This window comes from Humulus lupulus, chromosome 8 (assembly GCF_963169125.1).
Source record: "Humulus lupulus chromosome 8, drHumLupu1.1, whole genome shotgun sequence".
Lineage (NCBI taxonomy): Eukaryota > Viridiplantae > Streptophyta > Magnoliopsida > Rosales > Cannabaceae > Humulus > Humulus lupulus.
In genome coordinates this window covers 175,219,607-175,246,558 of record NC_084800.1, presented here as the reverse complement: position 1 = coordinate 175,246,558, position 26,952 = coordinate 175,219,607, and the positions used below count along the sequence as shown (strand labels likewise).

At 34.4% G+C, this 26,952-nt stretch overlaps 1 protein-coding gene across 3 annotated transcripts; it reads left to right on the top strand.

Annotated features, from left to right (window-relative positions):
• Positions 1–1,458: 1,458 nt before the first annotated feature.
• LOC133798682 (uncharacterized) lies at positions 1,459–26,388 on the top strand. 3 transcript variants are annotated; one of them, XM_062237117.1, is made up of 13 exons: positions 1,484–1,664; positions 2,404–2,589; positions 2,888–2,938; positions 3,786–3,916; positions 4,036–4,152; positions 5,152–5,271; positions 6,050–6,141; positions 18,141–18,307; positions 24,152–24,205; positions 25,093–25,202; positions 25,332–25,445; positions 25,547–25,672; positions 26,125–26,388. In XM_062237117.1, exons 2-13 carry the CDS (start codon positions 2,413–2,415, stop codon positions 26,150–26,152), a joined length of 1,287 nt encoding a protein of 428 aa, XP_062093101.1. In that variant the 5' UTR covers positions 1,484–1,664; positions 2,404–2,412; the 3' UTR covers positions 26,153–26,388. The 3 variants fall into 3 exon arrangements, with proteins under 3 accessions (XP_062093103.1, XP_062093101.1, XP_062093102.1); XM_062237118.1 differs by lacking the exon at positions 1,484–1,664 and adding an exon at positions 1,713–1,802; XM_062237119.1 differs by lacking the exon at positions 2,888–2,938 and having other exon boundaries at positions 1,459–1,664.
• The last annotated feature ends 564 nt before the right edge of the window (positions 26,389–26,952 follow it).

The following is a 26,952-nucleotide window of genomic DNA, read 5'->3' as shown; positions in this document are numbered from 1 at the left end:
TTTCTCCATTGAATGGGTGAGATGCTGCCCATTTTAGGCACATGACATGAGTGCCACAAATTATTGCTAAAATTTAGTTTTTATTTTTGAGTAGGTGCAAGAGTCATTTTTGGGCGCGTCGCTAAATTTTAGTTATTATTATTTGCTTATTTGAATATGTGCAAAAACACACATTTTGGGAGAAGAGTGCCCAAGTCAACACTAATATACTATTTATTTAACCTAAAACTGGACATGATAATGAGGTATATGAAAATGACACGTGGCAGTAGAAAATATGAAAACTAGTTGGTCGAGTTGCATGAGCTGATCGAATGAGCTCAGCCAATATAAAGGAAGCTATTCACTTTGAAGATATTGAGGTTTATTACACAAAAATTGCTGGTTGAACAAAATAGCTTGCTCATAGGTCTGCTGATCACATAAACCTGCTCGAAGATGGATCATGCTTGTAGGATTTGTCAGATAACAAGATTGATCCTAATATCAAGAGATATTTATGTAACTGATATTTAAATGTATTTTTTGTATTCTTTTAATTATGCAATGAGTTGTAACAAATTCACACTACACGTGTAGGACCTAGATTATGTTTGTAAGGCCCATGACCCTCTAAGAGACTCTATAAATGGAGATCTTTCACAATCATAATTTTCTTATACGGACTTTACATAAAAAATCCCCATCGAATTGTATTCTCTCTCAAGCTAATGAAACTCAGCTGAACATTGTTCTTCTTGATCTTGAGTTAGAGATTCTTTATTGATTAATATAAGTGCAAGTGAATGTAGGTTATTACCAACTCTTGGGGCCGAACTATTATAATTCTTTGTGTTATTTTACTTAATTTATTTCTTTAAATTATTTACCGTCGTTTAATTTGACTCAGTGTTGTTGACTAAAACGCTGGTCAACACTATCATATAAAAACTAATATACTATACTAGTAAACTTATATACCGTGAACTTTTAACAAAATGATTTAATATTAAAATAACAATAACAAAATTTGATATATTATAGCATATAATAGGAAATAATCATGTAATTTTTAAATAATATTAACCATACAATTTTGATATATTATAGAACATATATACTGAGTTAGAAAATAATATACCTAACAACACTTCAAAAATTAAAAAAAAAATCTATATATATAACTTTAAAATAAAATTAATTGAAGAAAATTAATATAGTAATCAGAGCATATGTTCTTAAAAATAAAAATAAAAAAGAGAAAAAAATGGTAAATTATATAATAAAATAGAAAAAAATGTCTATTTTTCCTTAAATTAAAAATGAAAGATATTCGTTATTTATCAATTTAGGAGGCGATTTGTTATAATTTCCCACAATAATTTTTGTTCTCTCTAATATCGCACTTTGAAACAATAGACTTTAAAATGAGCAGCACACTAAAAATAAATGTACAACTAATTTAAAAATTGGTTGACAATATATGTTATTATGAAATTAATGTTCGTTATTGAATTAAACGTAAAGCCAAAGAAAGCAAAAAAGAAAAATTACTGAAGGAATGTGATTGACTGCACCAAACGTCCCGCTAACAATGCTCCACCATCACCCTCATTCTAACCCTTCTCTCTCTCTCTCATTTCTAACCATTCTAGAAGGCAAAATTGAAGATTTCTTCCCTTTTGGTAATCCACTCACCCTCTTCCTACATTTATTTTTTTTATTCATTTTATATATGAATTGAGATTCGTTTTTTCCTTTTTCTGATACCTTTCCAAATTTTTAGATAACCCCTTTTTGGGATCCATCATTCTGTTGCCCTGGTGAATATCTTATGGATGATGTCATTTGCAGTTCATTTTATTGCATTTGGCATTGAAAATGTTCATATTCTTTTCATTGTTTGATGACCAGGGAAAAGTACATACAATCTTCAACAATAATAACTCAAATAGTAATTGGCTTTTCAGAGATCGATAATTAGGAAGGGCTATGGATTATTTTCACTTTTCACTTCTCGTATTACTTCTCCAAATTAACAAGTTATCATCATGCATAATAACATGTCTTGCTAATTGTTAAAAGTTTTCATGCCATGTATGGTTTGTAGCTATTTTTTTATGTCGTGCCTCATAAAAAAAATGAACTTTAGTATACATGAGGGGTATACTTCAAATAGTCAAGTATGTGGTTTGTTCTAACAAAGTCTGAGATTCAATTTCCTTCTGGGCACCTACATAGCAATTATGCAAGGTGCTAGTTTCAACCAAAAAAGAAAGAAAAAAAACAAACCTTAGTAGCTGATAATATATGACTAACAGAAAAAAGAATCAAAGTTACCTCCAGCATCTGTTTTCATGTTTATTTGATGGTTCCCAAAAGGTGGTTATGGTTGAGAAGATTGATTTTGTTTGTTTGATTTAGGATATTGCAATGGCTGTCAACTTTAAGTACTGGGATGACTATGTTGATCCCCTGGACATGGAAGCAATGTGGAAAATCCCAGAAGTGAGTTCTGAATGGTTAGACGCCGGAGAAACAAGAGGACAGAAAGTTCACCTTTCACGCGATCCTGATGGACAGCCTTATTTGACTCAGACAGAGATGAAGGTACTATAGATATGATAAACCATTTTGAAAAGAACTAACTGTGTAATTAATTATACATTGCAGCTGAAAATCAAAACATGTGCTAGCAATATGCTCTCAAATATTTGTAGGGCTCATATGGAGAACAAATGTAAATACTAATAAAAAAGGAACTTAGTAACATTTACTTCTTTTTCATTATTGCTACCATAGTGTTGTTAACTGCCTTATGACATATACTATATATAGAAAAGAATGTGTTGAGTTGCTACTCTTTTATTCAACCTAAACTACCTTCCATCATGTTACTTTTTTCCAGGCTGTTGTTGAAATTATTGTCAGCAGACATTTTTGCTTGCAAATAGATCCCGTAAGTGTTTGTACAACAATCTGTTTCATTGTGATTTTTTTTTGGTTTAAATATGAATATGTTTCCCCACTGTTGTATGAATCTTGAAGTTTCTCTCTTTACTCACAAGTATTATAAACAGCCTCGTTAGAGCACATAAACTCTCTGTTGATCTTAAGATTTCATTTCTTAGCTGATGAAAATCCTTCTCTTTTTATTCTTTTTTAGGATGATAGATAGTTTTTTTTTTTAAAAAAAAGATGCATTTTATTATACTGGTATCCAAGTTTTATAATTGACAACTTTGTAAGTTGAAAAAAAACTATAATGCTGATACGGAGGAACTTCCCATTTTGTTCTAAATAAAGAAACTAAATTTAGACCCTGCTACTCTTCCTTTGATAGTATTAAGTAATGACCTTCTGTTACAGTGTAAACTTTGAAATATTGTTTTAGGAAGGTCCTGGGGCTTATCGAGCTCCTTGGTTTCAGGGCCCTTAGTCCTTTATATATATGGGAATGTTTTGTTTTGTTTTGTTCACTAGTCTTTGGAACAGGGGAATAAGATACTATCCAGGCCTAGAGAAGTGGTATTAGGATTAGTAAGGGTGCAATACTTGTAGCTTTTAAATAGTCTAAGTCTGAAAACAAATAGGAGAGTAAAATAGAGAGAAAACGTTCTTGACACTTTCCGAGATTTGAGATTATCTTTTACAAATAAAAGAAGTTTTTCTTATGCTGCTTTTGCCCATTCATCTATATTTATGTTCCCTGAGGTGTTGATTTGTTTACAAACTTTTGGGAGTAATTTCTCCAACAAATCCAGAATGAAAAAATTCAAGTTTTGTGTTATAACACTATGATACAGAACATGATTTGTGCCATTGCCGAACTTGAAAGTGACAGACAGCCCCTTTCTATACGGTATGACAAGAAATCCAAGGATACACAATTAGGTATCATGCAAGTTTTTCCAAAAACAGCAGAATGGCTTTATAGGTATATCACTCTAGTACCTCATCTTTTTTACCCCTTTAACTCCTCACTTCTTTTGTTTCTTACTATATAATTTTTGTGTTGGAGCAATGGAGTGATAGTAGAGTCTTGTTAATTTGCAGTGAATTGTATTACCAGTCATATGAAGTAGAAGGGAATCCAGATATTCTATTCAGGCCTTTTGTGAGCGTATATTTTGGTGCTGCTTATCTAAAGTGGTTATCAAATTTTGAAGACAAGTAAGTTTCATTGTACAGTTTTTTTTTTTGTGGTTACTTGTTCTAGCATGCATGAAACCTTGATAAAGCCATTTTCAATAGTTCATTATTACCCCCCCTTATTTCCATAAAACTATGCTTTTTTTTTTGTTTGAGTATTGTCAAGGGACACCAGTGTTCAACACTCTTTAGAATTTGGTCCCAAGTAACCAATAATTAATACATAGGTGGTGTTTGGCACCATAGTGCCCTATAGCAATGCTCTGTTTGTTTTGGTAGAAATAAACGAGAAGCATTCCGACTAGATCTAAAAGCCATCTACTCCACCATATCCAATGTATAAAAATAAATGAAAATACTAAGTCTAGGATTGCAAATAATGAACCAAAGTTTCTTAAAAAAAATAATGAACCACTAAACACCCTAAACAAAAAAGAAAAATTCACACAAATACTTCAGATTTAAAAAAAAAATTAAAAACATTGAATCTGAAAAAAAATACAAAAATACGAAGGGACATAATTATAAATACATAATTTTTTTTAGAAAACAAAGTTTATAAATTTGTAACAATATATTTTTCTTGTAACTATATATTACAATTTTGTAAAGAACATTTATTGACTAAAGAAAAAACTGTAACTGACGATTACAGAATTGTTACAAACTCTTATCCATATTTTTGTAAAATTCTGAATTGTTCATTATTTTTTTAAAATTTACATTGCTAAAAATATGCAGTTTTGTTGATACAATATAAAATTTATGATATAGCAAAGCCTCGTTAAAATCCCTGTAAGAGCAAAACCCCGTTAAATAAAATAAAAACATAAGTTGCAAAACATCTTTTAACTCTGTTGAAAAGATGATAAAAATCAAAATAAGGAGAAGAGGTCCATCACGTAAAATCCTTAAAAGAAGAAAGCAGTTGAGAGTCAACTGATTGATTTTCTTCTCTATAATTATGTTAAATGAAATCATGATGTTATTATTATTATTATTACTTTTTTTTTATTACAGGGAGAGAAATGAAGAGTTTGTGGTGAGGGCATATAGAGGTGGTACAAAAAAGGCAACTCACAAATCAACCATGCCCTACTGGCAACGGTATCTTTCAGTAAAAGAAAGCTTTCCATCCAGGTAGTGGTTCCCTTTCATACTCTTATAATTTATTGCCTTAATAATAGAGCATAAATATATGGTAATGGTAGTCTTAAATATACATGTTTTGGAATATGCTAGAAAAAATAATTATTCAATAAAGGTATTGGAATATAGTTGAAGAATATCCATCGGTTTGGATTATAATAATTTGGAATATATTGTATCAAATCATTTAAGTTTTATGGTAATATGTGTTTTCATTGTGCTGTGATTGGGACACTTTTATTAATATAGACTCTTTTTCTTTTCTTCTCTTTTTGTATTTTTTATTTTGGGTGGGACGGATTTGGGAGATTACAGATGTGTAAATTTTAATTGAAAACAGAACTATGATAATATTTTATCAATGTCTTAGTTTATGAATTTTGTTGGAAATATGTTTTGAAAGCACAACCATTGATGCGGGGGCTTCTCATCACAATGTATTTGTTTGTATCTTTAAAGAGGCTAAGCAATAAGTTTAAGGGCATGCTACGATTTGATAATATTTTACCTTTTTCCTTTTCTGTTTAAATAAGTTTTTTCTATAATAAAGTTGATCATCAAGAACAATTCAAGCTATATGTAATAGAATATATGCCACTTTTAAAAATCTTAATATAACTATTTAACATAATAACTTAACTGTCACATCTGTCAAATTTTGGGTATTGTCAAGTCTAGGTTTACTGTTAAGGATGGAAATTGAATTTAATTACTCCATTTACGATATTAACAATAAACATTTTCTAACACAATTTTTTACCATGTTTAGAAAATGTTTTGAAGATGGCATGTCATTGAATGATGCTTCTGTCACTACTACTACATCTTCTACCCCTTATGTGCCATCTCCACAGAATGCAGGTTCTCTCTCTCTCTGTACGAAATTTTTGATGAACCATAGATAAAAATAAATGTCATAGGTTTTGAGATTTATGTTTCTAATATGTCACTAATTTGTGGTTATAGGCATAATTTTTTCTCTCTTCACAAGAAAAGAAGTCTCAAATTCAAATTCTTTCTGTTAGTGACAAAAAATAAATATTCTTTAACCTAACTAAATCGTCAGCCAACTTGAATTAATATATATAAATAATTAATAAATATTTAATACTAATATTTGAAAGTCAAAATGATGTGTCATTTTATTGTAGGTGACACATATTTGAGATATTAATATTAGGAACAAGTATTTTTACTTTGTTTATTAGCTATATTTTTACTACAATATTTGGTGACTATCATGCCACATCTATTATTTAGAATGTAGTAGTGATGCAGTTTTATTCCTCAAAACACACATATAAACTTGAGAAAAGTACTTGCCCTAAATCTGGCAGTCTACCCCAAATTTTTTAACATTTGTCGATTTCAGCAAGCTGGCTTGTAAAATCCCTGCTTTGCATAAATAAGAAATTTTAAATGGGACCAAACCAATATTGTGAAACATAACTCGTGAAAGGATTTGAATAAACTATAAAAGTATAGCAGCATTACATGAGATGAGATGACATTTTATATAATGTCCCTCAAGGCTGGCTCAACACAATTAGAAGCTTTAGGCCTATAAAAAAATTTGAGACCTTATTTTTAGAAGAATTATTTTTTAATCTTGTACAATTTTATGCCTTATTTCTATTTTTGGGTCTTATTACTATACAATTTTAGGCATTATTTTTTTCTTTTTGGGTCGTATCTCATAAAAAATTACAAAAAAAATATGTGGACCTTAAACAAAAGCCTAATTCGCTTAGCGGTTGAGCCGCCGTGTAGCTGATAGTGCCTAACACTAATTATAATAAGTAAGGTCCCATTAAATTCAACCACAATTTTTAAAAAAAAGATTATACATTTTATAATGAGATTTTTTCATATTTATCGGATTTTGAAGGTTATTTTATAAAAATATAGACATTTAATTTTTCTACTTTTCTATGATTCATATTTATGCGATTTTCTTTCTCATAAATTTAAAAAAATATATAATTATGTCACATTTTTTTATCATAGCTATATTTTCTTTAATTTAAAAAAAAAAATTAATTTTTTTTCCTCCATTTTTTAATTACTTTTTCCAATTTTTTCCTTATTTTTTATTCCATTTTTTCCTTTTTCTTTTTATCTACCAATTTTTTCCTTCATCATTTTTTTCTTTCCATTTTTCCATTCTTGTTCTTGTTTTTATTTTTATTTTTATTCATTTATCTCTTTTTTTTCTTTCATTTGTATTGCTTTGTTTTTTTGTTCATTTTTTTTCATTTTTTTTTTCATTTTTCTTTATATTTTTCTTCATTTTTGTATTTATTTTTTTCTCCTTCTATTTTTTTTTTCTTTTTTCACACATATGAGCTTTTTTTTTGCTTTCTCTTTTTCTTCTTCCATTTTTTTTTTATTTTTTCTACCAAAATTTTCATTTATTTTTTTCTTCCACTTTTCCATTATTTTTCTTCTTCTTCTTTTCATTTTTATTCATTCAATTATTTTTTTTCCTTCATCATTTTTTTTTTGTTTTGTTTTTTTCATACTATTTTAGTTTTCTTTCCTCAGATTTTTCCTTCTTTATTTTTTGTAGTTATTATTTTCTCATTCCATTTTTTTTTCACACATATTTTAACATTACATAATTATTTTACTAGTTTTATTTATTATCTTTTATTATTGTAATTTTTTATAATTTTTCCACTATATGTAAAAAAATTCAAATCAATTTTTTCATCATTGTTTTTTACTGGTACCCTTATAGGAGCACCCAAATTTGGAAAGAAAACTAATAAAAATATGAAAACATGAATGGGTTACCAGATACCCTGGTGGGAATATTCAAATCTAGAATGTTTTTTATGAAAATGTGAATGGGTAACAAGTTATCATAGTGGCAACATCCAAATCTGGAAAAAAAATATATGAAAACTTGAATAAGTAACTAGTAACCCTGATAGAAACATTCAAATTCGAAAAGAAAAAAATAGATATGAAAGTGTGAATGGGTAACCAGTTACCTTGATGGGAACAATCAAATCTAAAGAAAAAAAAAATTGATGAAAATGTGAATGGATATCCAATTACCCAAGTGGGAACATCCAAATTTAGAAAAAAATATATATATATGAAAACTTGAATGGATAACCAGTACCCTAATAAGAATATCCAAATTTGGAAAGAAAAAAATAGATCTAAAAAATATGAATGGTTAACTAGTTACTCGGATGTAAACATTCAAACTTGAAAAGAAAACAAAATTGATATGAAAACGTGAATGAGTATCAGGCTACCCTAATGGAAACATCTAAATTTTGAAATAAAATCACAGGTAACTGATTACTTATGTTACTAAAATCATAGTTACTTCTTCTTCCTTTTTTTTAATGAAGTGTTCTTCCTATTTTTTCCTTAAAATTTGATATTTTTGTTATTCATATTTTATATGAGTAACCCATCACCACTCTTATGGTAATTGGTTACCCCTCTTATAATAGAAGGTTACTCCTCTTAGGGTAACTGGTTACCTCTCCTGGTACATGTTATTTAACCTAGCTCTAGGATTTTATTTTTACATAACTATCAAAGATCAATCAAGTAATTTGTTACCTTACCTAGGATTTGAAAAAAGAAACGTACAATCTAAAAAAACGAAAAAAAAAATGTTTATAATAAATAAAAATAATAATAAACACAGTTCACAAAAACTGTTGACGCCATTTTTCATCAACTTAAAATGTAGAGCAATTAAACAATAAGAACTATGGCGCAGATGAATAATATGGTAGAACAACAAGAATTTTACGTGGCTCACCAGTTAACTTTTCCTAGTCCACGAGTCTATTTTATTAAGACTTGGAGTTTTCTGGAAATCTTTCAGGGATGAATTCTCCAGAATTTCTCTCCGTATATCAAAAGATTCGTCCTCCACAAATGTTCATGAACTCTCTATTTATAGAGAGTTTTCAGAGTTCATTCCCACATATTTCGGGAAGATACTTCTGCTTATTAATTAAAATAATGATATTAAATATTGTAACTCCTATATACAAGGAAACGTCCCCTGAAGACCAGGGGGCGAATAACAGACTTGTTAATATCCCTTTAATGTTGGGATGTTACAACAATAAATATCTTTAAAATGCATGGAACACGTTACATCAGACGACCCATTAAATCTTTCGAGGTTGGCAATCAGCATCATGTCAGTCCAGATCTATAGATAAGTTACGAACTAGCCGCCTTACTCCAAGACCAGCTCGGAGCGGGTAGATACCAGCGAGGTTGTTACATTCTGAGCTTGTACTCCTGTTAAGCTCAGGCTACTTGATCTGAAGACACCCGACAACAGATATGCCTCGATGCTAAGTTCCTTCGAGCTCAGAAAGAACTTCGAGGTTAAACGTCTTCGAGGTTGCCATCTTGATTCGAGGGTTTGACATCTGGGCCACGAACTTGCGTTTTAGATATCTCGAGCCCACACTTGACGAGTCCACCTTTCGAGATCACAATCTTAGGTCTCGAAATCTGGGTGTAACAAAAACAAAAAAAAAATTGCAAAACATCCAAGGAAAATTTTAATACAAAAAAACAAATAAGCTAAAAAAAATAATAATCAAATTACAAACATACCCTTCTATGGATGCCAAAAATCCACCAAATAAGAAATCTCTAGTCCCTGATTAGAACAGAGGGATAAATGCCACTTAATCATGCAATTGGACTCGAGCCTGTAGGCCCTTTTTTAATACAGGAGACTGTCTCATGAGAAATGTGAATGCTCGAAATTCAACAGTTATAAAAAGGCCAAAAGCGCGTGATAGGCTCCCATAAACGCCTCGTGGGTACGCCTGATATGCTACGGGCATATCGCACCAACTGTTTTAGGGACCCATCTCGGCCCATGCACGACATGGCCTCGCATGCCCCCGCACCACGGCCTCGCGCACCACCAAGGCCCCGCACCACGGCCTCGCGCAGCCACGCTCTCACACCAGGCGACCTCGCGCCCCAGCAGGTCCTCGGCCTCGCGCCCCAGCAGGCCCTCGGCCTCGCACAGCCACGCCCGCACACCAGGCGGCCTCGCGCCCCAGCAGGCCCTCGGCCTCGCACAGCCACGCCCGCACACCAGGCGGCCTCGCGCCCCAGCAGGCCCTCGGCCTCGTGCAGCCACGCCCGCACACCAGGTGGCCTCGCGCCCCAGCAGGCCCTCGGCCTCGCGCAGCCACGCCCACAGCATCAGATGGCCATGCGAATGGGGGCACGCGTCAAAGGAGCCTCGCCCCCAAGGGCCACGCATACCTAGTGGCCTCGTGTGCCTCGCCTTGCGCACCGGCCACGTCAAAGGCCTCAAGAGACATAGCCTCCACTAAACACCCTTCGGCCATATACCAGGGGCCTCGTAGTGTGGGGGCTGCAAAGTGATGGTTTCACAAGATGAGACCCTCATCCCATTTGTAGGCGTCATGCTTCATCACACACGCAGCAGGCCCCGTTCAAGAGGCCTTACCTCTCTTCCTGAGGTAAGTTCCACCAACGGGGCACCACTCTCCCTATGAGTCACATGAGATGAAGAGCAATAGGAGAGACCCAATAACTATTAGGTATAGAGCTAATAGTGGAATAGATGACTGAGTATATCGTTCATGTCAACACACTAGCTTCCCTACACTTAGTAGGACGTGGAATAGCCTTGAGCAGATACATGCCTTGGAGGGGCGAGAATAACCATCGGGTACATAGTACCCGTACGTGTACGGGTGCATGACGTACAACCATGAGGAGGACAGAAGCATGACCCTGACACCTGTATCACACAGGTAGTGGAGGTACAGATTTGTACAGAGAGTGGAGGCACTATATGCATGCCTCTGACTATGTACCAGGCTGACACTATGATCTTCTGCTCCACCACTCTTCCCATACCACTACCACCTGTGCTATTACCCTGACAGTGTACTTATGTACTATTTTGTCCCAAGGGACCACCATGTATAAGGGGCCATTAGAGCCCAATTATAAAAGGAGCTTGACCCCTCAGAATGAGGGGTTGGAAAATTCATTGTAAGCAGAGGCTATTGAGAAATATACCAAGACTTGCTCCATCATTTATCTGTGTTTACTTTTTCTTAAAGTTTATTCTCAGTTCTTATATAAACATCACCTGACTTACCTTTGAGTTTTCCGATCTAATTTCGTTGACGAGATTTCACCGTTAACAGTTTGGCGCCGTCTGTGGGAAGGACAAGCATCGAGCCAGTGTTCTTCCATCACTTCCAACAAAGAAAGATGCTAAGACGTTCAAAACGCCTACGGCAAATACAAGAGGTTGAGGTTCACCAAGACGAAGTAGAGTGGAGGGCCTCCAAGAAAGACCCCCCTCCGCCCGAGCATGGAGGTCGGCCAGAAGAACCTCTTCCCCCAGGGGAGGAGAGGGAAGCATCGTCCCCAGCTATCCAGCCCGACGGAGGTCATTCAGAGCCACTAGTGTATCCACTTAACCGGCCCTGGTTGACCCCACGCTCAGGCCACCAGGACCCCGGTCCCTCAACGCACTGGCCAGGCAAGGGTCCCGGGGTACGCTCGGTAAGCTCCAGCTCAAGGACGCGCTTCTACAAGGATGAGATTCACGAGTTGCATAAAAAGACTAGAAGGTTGGAAACCATGATAGAGAACATGCAGGAGGTTTTAAACGACCTACTGCAAGGGAAGTCAAGCATACCCCTCCCAAAGCGTAAATGGAAGGAGTATGAAAAAGGGGAAAACACTGTCCCCATAGACGATGGGGGAACCCAACTTTCCACCAGTAAAACCCCTCATGCAAAGTACCATGGGGGACCTAGGCCGATGAAATTTCCCCAGGAGCATAGGCAGAGAGAAGATGATGGTCGTAAGAACGAGGCCGAAGTCCCCTCAAAAGAGGCACCCCCTGGCCTAAGAAAAGAGCTCCATGGGAAGAGGTCAGAAGTAAGACATGCACCCCCCGTGGTTCCCAAGGCAACGGATCATCCCAAGAACCCGCAAGACTCCTTATGCAAAAAGAGGAGGGGACTAGACACCAAAATGTGAAGCCCTCGGGGCAAGATCACCACTGCTCTTGGGGGGCACATGGATGACGAAGAATTCGACCGTGACTCACCCTTCACAAGGGAGATTCAGGCTGAGCAAGTGCCCACTGGCTTCATAGAGCCTCGCATGACTCCGTATGAGGGTACGACAGACCCAAAATATCACATAGGCTCCTTCAATAACTTGATGAGGTTAAGAGGGGTCAACAACAGGGCAAAGTTTCATTGCTTTGTCGTTACGCTTAAAGGAGTGGCGTACAAGTGGTTCAAGAGGTTAGGGCCAGGAACAATCGAGTCATGGCAACAATTCTCTGATGAATTTCTTCAGCAGCACCATGCAGCTTGTGATTACGTCATGCCAACTACCGACCTCGCTAACATAAAACAAGGCGACAATGAAAGTCTGAAGGACTACGTCCATAGATTCAGTATGGAGGCAACAAAGGTGGGAGATTTAACCAAAGCGGAGCTCAAGATGGCTATTACAGTCGGAGTTCGTCCAGGAAGCAAGTTATGGGGGAGCATGCTCAAAAGAGAAGTTTCGAATTTGGATGACTTCTTCGAGAGAGCACAGAAGTACATACGTGTGGAAGAGGGCCATAAGAACTTCCATGTCGAAGAAAGCGAACCTTCCTCCAGTGGCCATACTACCAATACGTCTGGAGATTCCATATAGAAGGGGGCTTCGTGCTAGAGGGGTCGTGGACCATGTTTGAGATCGAACGAAGACCCTCTAGCCATGAAAGTCCCCACCCGAGGGGAAATCACCTCCAAAGTAGACGCCTCCAAAAAGGGTCTCCAAAGTAGACGCCACCAAAAGGGGTCTCCAAAGTAGACACCTCCAAAAAGGGTCTCCAAAGTAGACGCCTCCAAAGTAGACGCCACCAAAAAAGGTCTCCAAATTAGACGCTTGCAAAAAGGGTCTCAAAAGTAGACGCTATCCAAAAGGGTCTCAAAGTAGACGCTTCCGAAAAGGGTCTCAAAGAAGACGCTTGCAAAAAGGGTCTCGAAGAAGACGCTTGAAAAAATAGTACTATGCCTAATGACGAGAAGGACGCTTCTCGCAAGATATAATAAGCGCGCGCGAAGATATATAAAAGGATAACTCGAACCCAAGGGGTCAATATATCCTTATAGGTGCAACTAAGGCACACCACAGAGAGACCTACCGAACCCCCTTTCGCGTGGGTTCCAAAGGACCTCGAACATGATAAATATAAAAAAAAAAGAAGAAGAAAAAGAATAAGAGAATAATAAAAAGGAACGGAAGAGTCTACAAGAACGCCTAAAGGCCTCCCTATAGACTAGGGGGCAAGTGTGGATGCCAAAAATCCACCAAATAAGAAATCTCTAGTCCTTGATTAGAACAGAGGGATAAAGGCCACTTAATCATGCAATTGGACTCGAGCCTGTAGGCCCTTTTTGAATACAGGAGATTGTCTCATGAGAAATGTGAATGCTCGAAATTCAACAGTTATAAAAAGGCCAAAAGCGCATGATAGACTCCCATAAACGCCTCGTGGGTACGCCCGATATGCTACTGGCATATCGCACCAACTATTTTAGGGACCCATCTCGCGCCCATGCACGACACGGCCTCGCATGCCCCCGCACCACGGCCTCGCGCACCACCAAGGCCCCGCACCACGGCCTAGCGCAGCCACGCTCGCACACCAGGCGACCTCGCACCCCGGCAGGCCCTCGGCCTCGCACAGCCACGGCCGCACACCAGGTGGCCTCGCGCCCCAGCAGGCCCTCAGCCTCATGCAGCCACGCCCGCACACCAGGTGGCCTCGCGCCCCAGCAGGCCCTCGGCCTCGCACAGCCACGCCCGCAGCATCAGATGGCCATGCGAATGGGGCCACGCGTCAAAGGAGCCTCGCCCCCAAGGGCCACGCATACCTAGTGGCCTCGTGTGCCTCGCCTTGCGCACCGGCCACGTCAAAGGCCTCAAGAGACATAGCCTCCACTAAATACCCTTCGGCCATATACCAGGGGCCTCGTAGTGTGGGGGCTGCAAAGTGATGGTTTCACAAGATGAGACCCTCATCCCATTTGTAGGCGTCATGCTTCATCACACACGCAGCAGGCCCCGTTGAGGAGGCCTTACCTCTCTTCTTGAGGTAAGTGCCACCAACGGGGCACCACTCTCCCTATGAGTCACATGAGATGAAGAGCAATAGGAGAGACACAATAACTATTAGGTATAGAGCCAATAGTGGAATAGATGACTGAGTATATCGTTCATGTCAACACACTAGCTTCCTTACACTTAGTAGGACGTGGAATAGCCTTGAGCAGATACATGCCTTGGAGGGGCGAGAATAACCATCGAGTACATAGTACCCGTACGTGTACGAGTGCATGACGTACAACCATGAGGAGGACAGAAGCATGACCCTGACACCTGTATCACACAGGTAGTGGAGGTACGGATTTGTACAGAGAGTGGAGGCACTATATGCATGCCTCTGACTATGTACCAGGCTGACACTATGATCTTCTGCTCCACCACTCTTCCCATACCACTACCACCTGTGTTATTACCCTGACAGTGTACTTATGTACTATTTTGTCCCAAGGGACCACCATGTATAAGGGGCCATTAGAACCCAACTATAAAAGGAGCTTGACCCCTCAGAATGAGGGGTTGGAAAATTCATTGTAACCAGACGCTATTGAGAAATATACCAAGACTTGCTCCATCATTTATCTGTGTTTACTTTTTCTTAAAGTTTATTCTCAGTTCTTATATAAACATCACCTGACTTACCTTTGAGTTTTCCGATCTAATTTCGTTGACGAGATTTCACCGTCAACACCTTCCAAATTAATAAAACTTAATTAAGAATAAAATTATGGTATAAACTAACTTTTATACAAAAATATGGGAAAATAAACCCATAAAAGTGAAAATTCTTAAAAAAAGTCATATATTAACTTTTTTTTTTTGAAAAAAAACTATATTTTTGCACACTCTATTAAAAATCTCATATAAAATGTAATTTTCACTTTTATAATATACTTCAAACAAGTAGTTTCTAAGAGTATCTCCAAAGGTTCCCTAAAATAACTTTTAGTTATAATAGGGAGTTAAATATAAAGAGAGCTCTAACTACTCTTTATATTCACTCTTTAAAATAGAAAGCTATCAAGGAGCTAGCGAAATGTAGAGAGCTCACTAATTTTTTTCCAAATTTTTTAATCAAGCTTACTTTTTTTGCATAAATTATTTAATAAAAAAATAGAAATTTAAATTCTAAAAAAATTATTAAAATAATCTATATTAACTAGAGAGCATAGATGGATAGATGGAATGAGGTTGACAAAAGTAACTTTCTAAAATAGTGTTTTAGACATTTTAGATAAAATTTAGCTAAAAAAATAGGGTAACTAACCTTGGAGTTGCTCGAACAATTGTTTGTAAGAAATTGTGAAAAAGGAGAAAATTCTTGATAATAAACTAGCACAGAGATCACATTGGAGTTTAGAAGAGAAAATTAAAAGTGATGTAATCTAGATTCTAAATGAAAAAATAATCCCTAATAACTAGGAAATCTGAAAAATAAAACCAGAGTAGTGGATTACTATTTACAAGGGAATATAATTGCGCCTCTCACACGGTTTTTATAACTTGTTGCCATCGTACAATCGTAGATCAGTAATAGTTTACTCACTGACGACCTTGTTAAATATGACCGTGCAAAACCATCTGCAAAATTGACATTTTATGTAGTAATTAACTTATTTTGCCTTAGTGTAGCTTTGCTGATGAGGAGGTCAGCTATATTGTTTTTTTCTTTCTTTTAATTAATTGTTATTATATTTATTTTTTAATTAATTGGTATTATTAATAAATTTTAAAAATAAGAATAATAAAAAATAGAAATAACCACAAATTAAAAAATAGAATGCTAGAAATATAGCATGTCACATAAATAACGCACATGTAGAGAGATGGGGGAACAAACACTAAAGACTGTATAAAAAAACAATAACACTTAACACACTTTTATTCTTTTTTTTTTGTTGAGTATTTTTATCATCACTAACTTTATGGTCAACAATTTGGTTTCCTCTCCTCATTTTCTTGTAGACATCATTAACAACATGATAATCTCCATCAAAATCTTCCAAATCATTTGATAAGATATTATGAAGGTTCTGTAAAAATTTATTAGACAAATTACATTCATGCCTACAATGAGCAAACTAATTTTATTCATAAACGAAAAGTTAGTAATAAGAATAAATGAAATTATCATTTCTTGAGAATGCTTTTTCTTTCTTTAATTTTTTTTTTTCATTTTCCTCATTTGTATTTTCTTTTCCGAATACAAAAAAAAAACAATAATTAGTACTTTATGTCTATTAGATATTTTTCTTACAAATTGAACATAGCATAGTTAAACATTTTCTTTTTTTTCCCTCCCTTCAATTCATGTTCTCATTCCAATTTCTCATTTAGCATAAAAACTTTTGACACAGTAATATTCTAAAGTCCTTTTAGATTATATTCGTTTAATCTCAACTTGTAAACAAAATATTTCCTACAAAAGGATTTGAATCTCTAAAAAAATTTATGCGACAGTTGTGTTTAGTAACTTTTCAGCTACAAAATTAAATAAGACCAAACTTGCCTCTGCAATTTTGTCGATGACTTTTATATGTATTATGTACTTATATTAGCACAATAAATTAGAAAAAAAACCTATAACATAATCAATTTTTTTGTAAAAGAAAACTATATTATAATTTTCTTACATCACAAGATGATAGTATAGGATCCTATTAGCTATATGAGAATTCGGTCCAAACCAATAGCGAGCCAAAAACAACAGCTAGAGATCATATTCAAGATTAGTGCTCGGAAAAGCACCATCTCGAGGGTGTATTAACCTATTTATAAGAGCATTGGTTATTTCATTTATCACTAATTGATTTTGACATGGAATCCCATAAATCTTAATATATCATCTACTATTTTGTAAATTCTTTTCTCCTGCTATCTAAACATTCACCCCACTATCTAAAATTTACGAATATCACATATTTTTCTGAAAATATAAAAATCATGATAAAATTTGTAGAAATACAATAACAATTACAATAATACATGCAATAAATTTTAAAATTATAAATCAAACGTTAGTGACATGCATAATTGCATATTCTAAGTATTGATACTTCAAAATATCGGGAGACCTCAGCAACAATGTGTACATTTTTAACGGGAGTGTATCGAGAATTTCTATTGACGATTTTTTTCTGATTTTTCACTGGATTATGGACGATATACAGATGGATTTCCTTTAACAAATGAAAAAATATTGGCACCTTCATTTTTCCAATTTTTTTTATGATATTTCTACCGAAATTATCTTTATTTACTTTCTTGGCCAAGATTTAAGATCAATTATATTGCAAGTAAAGACGTTTCAGCCCTTCAAATATTTTTTTAAGTCTTAGATCACTAGATTGGAGAGGTTTAATCTCAGGAGATTAATGCAGAACAAAGATTATAAGCACTCACATTTTAATTAATAATCAACACATTTTGGATTTTTATTTCTCGGTTAGTTTCAATAGATATATATCATAACATAGTTTGTCTCTAACAAAGTTCATATTCCATCTCCTTTGAAGATTGGAGTTGACCTAGAACCATCTTTCCTTTAGTTTAATAGCACAATTTCGCTATATTATCGCTAGTAAGGTGTGAATGTCAGTTTCATATATGGTAGTTGGGAATTATTTTTCATTCACCTTTATATATATATATATATATCACTAAATTAACCAGGTGAACTTTATTAGGTGATTACACATACTGGGATTCCAGGGCATCTCCTGAAGACATGGAAGAGATGTGGAATAATCCTGAAGTTTTAAAGGAGTGGAGCAAATCTGGAGAGAAAAAGGGAAAGGTCCGCTTCTCCCAAGATGAAAAGAAAAGACCATATCTTTCTCGGATAGAAGTAAAGGTATGTCTATATGTGAACAAAACAAGTCCTCAAATGTATGAGTTATCTCTAGTATACATGTACTCTTACTTTTTCTCATTTCCCTTCTATCTTTTCTTTCAAATTTCTACTTTTCTTCTTGTACTTTCTATTTTTTTTTTTCAACTAATTATATACACTTGATTGATATTACCTATATATATGTCAACTTCCTGTAAATTGTTGCCAAACAACAGCTATATACCATTTCATGAAGTTATATTTTGCTTTTTTTTTCATCATATTTTTTAATCTTTTGAGAGAGTAAACAAACAAACAAATCTTAATTTGCTTGATGAACTTTCATATGTTTATAAGGGATTCTTTGATGCAATAATAGTATATTGTGCTGTGTCCAGTGCCTGGAATTGACATGCTCTTTAATCTTAAGATAGTAAAATTTGATGTTGGTGAATTGTCTTCTACAAATGTATCTTATTCCAAAATCAGATTTTAAAACTTTTGAATGACAACAAACATTTATATGTGAAAGCTCAGAGGAAAAAATATCTTGTCTACTTATTTTGATAGGGTTAGAGCCTTTAAATAGGCACATGCACGGTATATGATAGATCTGTCAATGTTTAACAAAATATTATAGATTAATTCTAATCCCTAAGAATCTAGAAAAATATATAAACTAGGAAACAAATATTTCGGCTTCCTTAGGTGAACGACTGAATATGGGTGTTCATAAAACCGCCCACACCGCATAAACCGCTCACATTGTACCTCATCGCACCGTAATTTGCGGTTTAGAACCCTTCGCGGTGCGGTTTGCGGTTTTAAATTTTATAAATGCGGTTCAAACCACACCGCACCGCATCATTATATATATAAACTTTTTTATATTATTTTTTTCAATTTTACTACATTTAAAGTTAGTGCATAAATATTTATATAGTATAATATAATATACACAATATCTAGAAAGAAATATAATGTTTCATAGGATGCCAACACATATTCTACTTCATTATAAAGATATTCCTTCTTAATTAAAATAATATTTACTTTTATATTACATTTTTTATTTGTTATTAGTTTGTTATATTTTTATTGTTTTGCTTAAAGTTTATTAGTTTGTTGTACATTTAATTATTTTGTTAAACACTCTATGGTTATAAGATTTATTATGAATTTTTCTTAATTATAATATTTAATTGTTAAATTATTTGGAGATTGGTATAAACCGCCAAAACCGCACCGCACCACACTGTATTTTTGCGGTGGGGTTTGAGGTCTATGCGGTGCGGGTTGGAAAATTATTCAAACTGCATATGCGGTGCGGTCCAAAAAATTAAAGAAAAACCTCACCAACCGCACCACGAACACCCCTACTGAATAATATTGTGCAGATATTTTCTAAAATTCCAAATCTTTGCTGATTTAGTTCAGATTTTCAACACTCCCCCTTAAGCTGGATAGAAAATATCTTTCATAGACAGCTTGCCAATTAAGTTTTCGAGCTGCTTGGTTGGTAACCCTTTTGTGAGAATGTCTACAATTTGATATGTAGTGGGAACATAAGGCATACAAATGGGTTTGTTCTCCAATTTTTCTTTTATAATTTCCACCAGTTTGGTTCGATCATGGATGACTGGATTGTGAGCTATTAACATGGCTGACTTGTTATCACAGTAAACATTCATTGGTAATCGAATTCCCAACTTTAGTTCTTCAAGAAAGTTTTTAATCCATAATATCTCACAAATGTCAAATGCAACTGATCTAAACTCATTTTCAGTGCTACTCCACGCCACCACGCCCTATTTCTTACTACGCCAAGTAACTAAGTTTTCTCCCATAAAGGCGCAGTAGTTTGGTTGATCTTCTATCAGTGAAACTTCCTGCCCAATCAACATATGTGTAAACTTCTACTCCAAGAGTATCACTTTTTCTAAAAAACGGTCATTTTCCTGGAATGCCTTTTAAGTACCTTAGTGTTAGGATTGTTAAATACATAGTGAATTTGGTCATGCACAAAGAGGCACAAAATATTACGATTTCACCAACATGAGTGAGTTGACTTTTGTTGTAGGTATTTAAAAATTATCTGTTTGGGTCCAAAGTATTTATTTGGAATATATAAGAGTACCCAAAAAGTTTGGAGACATTTGGAGATGTTTTGGGTCAATGTATGGGGTGACAAGTCAGAGGAGGATGTGTTACGATGCCTGTTGAGAGGCGATGCATCGCCAGCCTCACAAAAGTTACGAAAGGCAATGCATCACTTGCATAAGGGCGACACATTGCCTGCATCACATGGGCTGTCCATACAGAGCCATATATTTACGTGTTTTTAGCTCCAAAATTTATTTCAAAATGCTCTAATCTCATTGGTTAACACTAATGACAGTTCCTATAATATTTAAGGAGTTCGTATGAGATTTTGGTGAATTGATCACTTTCCATACTCTCTCTCTCTCTCTCTCTCTCTCTCTCTCTCTAAAATGCTCTATCTTTCTAACTCATCAAGATTACTAGTTTTCTCTAAGATCTTCATTAAGAAAGCTTGACTTGTATGAAGAACAAGACTTGCTAATCTAAATCTAATTTCATCATTATAGTAGCTTCAAGCAATCTCTTATGGGAGGCTAGAAATAGAGATTTTTGGATAAAAATTCTGAGTGTGTCAAGCCTTTTTGTCATCTCCATTGTTTCTTACATAAAATCATAACCTTATGGTTTTATGTAATTACAGTTTCTATCTGCAAAGGTCTTTTCTTCCTCTAATTTGTGTTATTCTTCCATTAAATCTATTTTTATATTGTGATTAATTCTCATAAATTACAATTCATATTGTGTTGTAAGTCATACTCCCAACACTTAGTACCCTCTCGATTGCATCAAAATGATTTACACCAGCAGAATGCATGAATTGACTTACAACATTTATTGTAAAGGAATGTCTGGCCAAGTGTGAGACAAGTATACGAGTTTTCCCACTAATTATTGATACTGCTCTTTATCCACTTGTTCATCTTAATTTTGGCAGATCCAAAACATTCTTGCGTTGTGAGATAACTAGCTCTTCTTTAGATCTTGTAAACTCCATACCAAGGAAATTGGAGAAAATATTTTTTTATTTTATGTTATTATTCTTTATTATTTTAGTATCCTCGAGAATGGGAAACCAAACTGTATAGAATATTTTTGTTTCCTTATTTAGGTGATTTTAGGTTTATTGTAATTATCCTAGAATATATATGGGATTCAATACCAGTTCTGCCTATAGGTTGTACAATGTCTATTTAAATGGCATAGCTCTTAAGAAATAAAATATCAGAAGCTATTTTCCACATGGTATAACAACCAATACATTCACCCTAGAAATCGCAGCTTCCTTTTGTCCCTATCGAAGCGTTTTCTTATTTTTGATGGCCACCTTACCATATTCCACCAAACAGCCTACTACGGCCTCCATCACTGATGATAACTCAGTCGACTCCACCCTCAACAAGGGCTCTTTTGATGCCTCTCCCTCTACATTTGATTACAAAAACTCTCTACAAATCACCATTCATAACTTGAAGTGGTCAGAACTTCTTGCAATGGTCTCAATCTATGAAGATGTACCTGTGTGGACGTGGACGCTTAGGATATCTGAATGGTGCTATTGCTGCTCCTGCACCTGCTAATCCATCTTATTTTAAGTGAGAGTCAGAGAACTCTCTTATCATGGCGTGGCTGATCAACTCCACGGAAGTTGACATTGGTAAGACTTATTTGTTCCTTTCTACTACTAAAGAAGTATGTGAAACTTTCCAAGAAGCTTTCTCGGATTTGGAGAATTCTGGTCAAGTCTAGGCTTCGGGCCCAGCGACAAAGCACTCTTACAGCAACTCAGTATTATGGTGTTCTTGTTATCTTTGGCAAGAGATTGATCTATTTTATGTTCCTGAATGGAAATGTTTAGCTAATGCTTCTTTTTATTAAAAAAAATGCTCGATCGAGAGAGACTTTTTGATTTTCTTCATGGACTTAACTGAGACCTAGATGAGGTACGTGGTTGTCTCTTGGGGAAAAATTCTCGTCCCACCATTTATGAAGCTTTTGCAGAGGTTCGTAGGGAGGAGAGTTGGAAAAGATTCATGCTGGGTTCTCCTCTTGCTGTTGAAACTGAACAATCTGCCCTTGCTGCCCGATGTTCTAATGATGGTGATAACTCTCGAGGGACTCGTCGTGATTGTCCTTGGTGTTTTTCATTACAGTCCATTTTCCCGCGATTGGTGAAAAACCACCATATCCTATGCGAACTTTGATAATGCCAAAACAAGGAAAATAAGAATTAAAAAATGTGAAATTATTTGTCATATGGTTGGAGGCACCAAAATCGATGATCCAAGGTGAAAAAATCAGAGAACTAGAAAGAGTATTAGAATTTCTACCTGTTTGTGCCAGAACAACACGAGGACTACTAGATTGTTCAACAAATTTTAGCAATTTCAGAAGTTGTTTGAGCTATTCTTTGTTGAGAATTTGTTTTAGAATAGAGGATTCGTTTGCAAGTGGAGTCAGAGCATGGTTCTTCTCTCCGCTACTTCTAGTGCTATTCTAATGAGCTCGTTTTCCATGTATTTTCCAGCATGTCTCACGAGTATGCCTTAGTTTGTTACAATAATCACACCAAACACATGCTCGGGCATTTAAAAATGGTTACTTTTAAGAGAAACGAGCAACATTAGCATCATAAATAAGGGTAGAATTTTCAAATGGTTCACTTAATTTTTTTCCAAGCATGACATTCTGGTGACTTTCCTCATGCCTAAGCCTAGAGAACACCTCACCTATTTGGGGTAAAGGCTGCCTACCAATGACACATTCACAAACATCATCAAATTCTACTCTTAGGCCTGCAAGAAATTTAAAGATCCAATAATCCTCCATTCTTTTTTTCTAATGGTGAGTGAGATCCTTAGTGCTCTCCCATTCATAGTCATCAAATAGATCGAGATCCTGCCACATTCTCATCAAAGAATTGAAGTACTTTGTCACATCTTCATCTCCTTGATGAGTACTACCAAGCTTCAGTTGTAGTTCAAAGATTTGTGACTGGTTTCCTTAATTTGAATACATTTGGGTCACCTTAACCCATAATTCTTTTGGTGTAGAATACCACTTATAGTTAGCACTGATATCTTCATTCATATAATCTACTAACTAGGAAATAATCATAGAGTTTTCTGTATCCCAAACAACATAGTTGGGGTTAGTGCTGGCGCCTTAGTGTCTTCGGTCAAATACTCATCTTTCCTCGCGTCCATTAGGTTGTATGTTGCTGATTTAACAACAGGGACAACATTAGTGGTTTCAGAAACTTCAGCCATGTTTTTATGTGGCTTACCTAGACCTAAATGGGAGAAAAGGCTTGGAAAAGAGAACCTAGCTCTAATACCATAAAAACTCGGAGGAAAACAATCTTTTATCTGCTTATTTTGATAGGGTTGAAACCCTTTAAATAAGCACATGCACGGTATATGGTAGATCTGTCATATTCTTACAAAATATTCTAGATTAATTCTATTCCCTAAGAATCAGGAAGAAAAATCTAAACTAGGAAACAATTATTTCAGTTTCCTTAATGGAATGACCGAATAGTACTGTACAAATATTTTCTAAAATTCCAAGTCTTTGCTGGTTTGGTTTGGATTTTCAACAGTATATTTTTTTTCAAAAATAATCTTTTATGGTTCCTTAACAATGGTATTTATAAGATTTGAGTTTTGAGTGTCCTTGTATCTTTTTTTACTATACGGTTTTTCTTTAGGAAAATATATATACCTAGAGAACATGTCACATATTGATAATGTTGATTTCTTGCAGGCAGTGGCAGAAATTATACTTTCAAAACACTTCAGCACAAAGGGGTTGAAACCAGTAAGACACTAAACTCTATCTTTTATTTATGTAGATACACTTTCTTTAAGTTTGCTGTGACATGAATCTCTCAACCATGTTATGTGTTTCTCAAACATAATTTGTGACCATATATGAAGTCTCATACAAGTTTAACTGGTCCATCGTATGGCTAATCAATAAAATAAAAATGAAAAAAGGGAAAACGATAGTTATAATTAAGCTCCCAAGATTGTGGGGTTTACAGTCTCAAAATGATTTTACAATCCAGTAAAATTTTTTTTTACAATCCTAAATATTCAAAAGTGCATTTATTGGCACCCTAATTTTTTTTCTCTCTACCATTTTTATTTAAACATTTCTTTCTAAAATTATCAGTATTTAATATTATTTTTTTGCACATTGTAAAACATAAAAGCTGAACATTACACAACTTTTTACACTTTATTTTATATGTATCAAAGGAATTTTTTATCATTTTATTTTAATACAGTATGGTGTAGAATTTGTCAAAAAAAGCGTGCGTGTAGATTTTTATTTTATTATTAGAAATGGGTAATTTTGTACTGTAAAAATATTAAGGAGTTTAAAAATGAATTTTAAAATTTAAAAATATCTCTAAGAGATTAATATAGAAAAAGGGTGCGAAAAGAAAAATAAGAGTGCATATAGAATTACCCAAATATCATTAAAACATTGGGTTGAAATGTAGCAGAATGAAAGGTATGCTAAGATGTTTGGTTAGTTTTGCACCAGATGCATAAAGAAGAAAGAATAGGAGATTTGCACTTCAGGCTTTTCTTCAATGTTTTCTTGGCAATCCTTTTCTCGGTTTGGATATGCATGTACAAATTTCTTAATGAAGTTTAGTGGTCATTTTTTTTTTCTAAGGTTGACTATATTCGCAGTCAGTTCTTTGTGCTATTGCGGAGCTTGTTAGCATGCGTTTTGTCTATGGCATTGGACCTCATGCAGGAATAATGGGACTAGACTATTCTACAGCCTTCTGGCTTTACATGTATGTAAAATGTAGATTATTTAGTAATTAATGAACTAAAATTGTGATTTGAATAATTATCTGATTACCCTTTTTGTAATGTTAGCCAAATGTTTTAAAAAAGTGTTTGAATGTTGTTGTTGTGCGTAGGGAGTTGGGTTTCAGGGGATATAAGGTCGATTCCATTGATGATCTAACCAAGCCATTTGTGTCCATGTACTTTGGTGCAGCATACTTCCTCTGGTTATCTGAATATGAAGGAAGGTAAGTTTATTCAATACCAAACTATGTTACATTATATTTTTTTTATCATAAAAATTGTACATCCTTGATCAAGTAATGTTTAATTGATGTTTAAAATACAGGGAAAGAAATCCACAGTTTGTAGTTCAAGCTTACATAGCAGGGCCAAAGAATGTGAATTTTCAAGAGACAGGTCCAATGTGGCTCAAATTTGAGGAAGCTTTAAGTTATTTTGAAGACATAAAGAAGTATGTCTTTTCTTTCTTATGCATAATTAGTGTAGAGCTTTTCTCTAGAAAAGAAAATTCTTTCTAATGGTCCAATTAGTTTGCAAATTGAAACGTTATGGATGTTGATATAAATAGATTTGCATAGTGTAAATCAGTATAAATTTTAGGAATTATTATATCATTTTAGTACTCTTTTATAAATCTTGGAACCAACTTATCTTGTTGTTTACTTAACAATATTTTAATATCTTGTATATAGCAAATCAATTAAAAAATGTACATTTTCACTAATTGTAGTAAATATATTTGTACAATACCAAATATTAATTGGAAATTATATTGTTAACTACCAAATTTCTGTTTTACATGTACGACGGGAACCAATCCTCTGGTGGAACATCATCAGTGAGATCTTATATAATATTGTTTAATCACTTACAAATTTTTCATGCACATATATCTTTATGTAGGGATCAAGGGGGCTGCATCATCATGTGAGTTGCTTACCAGTTCAAGATGCATCATATTGTTGTAAGCACTCCTAAAATTGTCAAATATAGACTAAAGGTTATGTTTGTATAGTGTATTCTATTGTATTGTTTTGATTGAAATATACTAATATAATGAAGTACAATAATTGATTTCACACATTATACTATAAGTATAAATTACATTAGCCTTTGTTTGTAAGTTGGATTACATTGAGTAAATTTTTTATGAGAGAATTAAGAAAAATCTTGAAAAATGTATATTTTTTAAATTGTATAATATTTTTTTTAATATTTTATTATTTTAAATGTATTTATAAATGTACTCAATTTTATTAAATTACATCAAATTTAATTGTCAAAATTTTGGAAAATATATTATCTCATTTTTCATTTGAATTAAAAAAATATATATTTTAAAGTTTATATTTTTATTCCTTAAAATCCAAATTCCAAATAGAGAGCTAAGGTGGGCATATAAGTAAAGAAAACGTGAGATTTATTAGAAAAAAGAAAAAGTAATAAAAAGAGATAGGGAGGATAGGTAAAGGGCCCATTCGGTATAATTTTTGGATAAACACACTACTACGAAATTGAGTTTTCTCCGCTGTTTCTTTTAATATGTTGTGGTCTTTTGGAGTAATGAGAACTGCAATATAATCGATCGCAAAAAAAAGTCCACCAAAAAACTTCAGAAAAAAGTAAGACTTTTGCGGTGTGAAACCCTTTTATATATATATATATATATTTTTTTCATATATATAATTATTTTTTATTTTCGATTAAATATTTTTTCTATCAATAAAATTA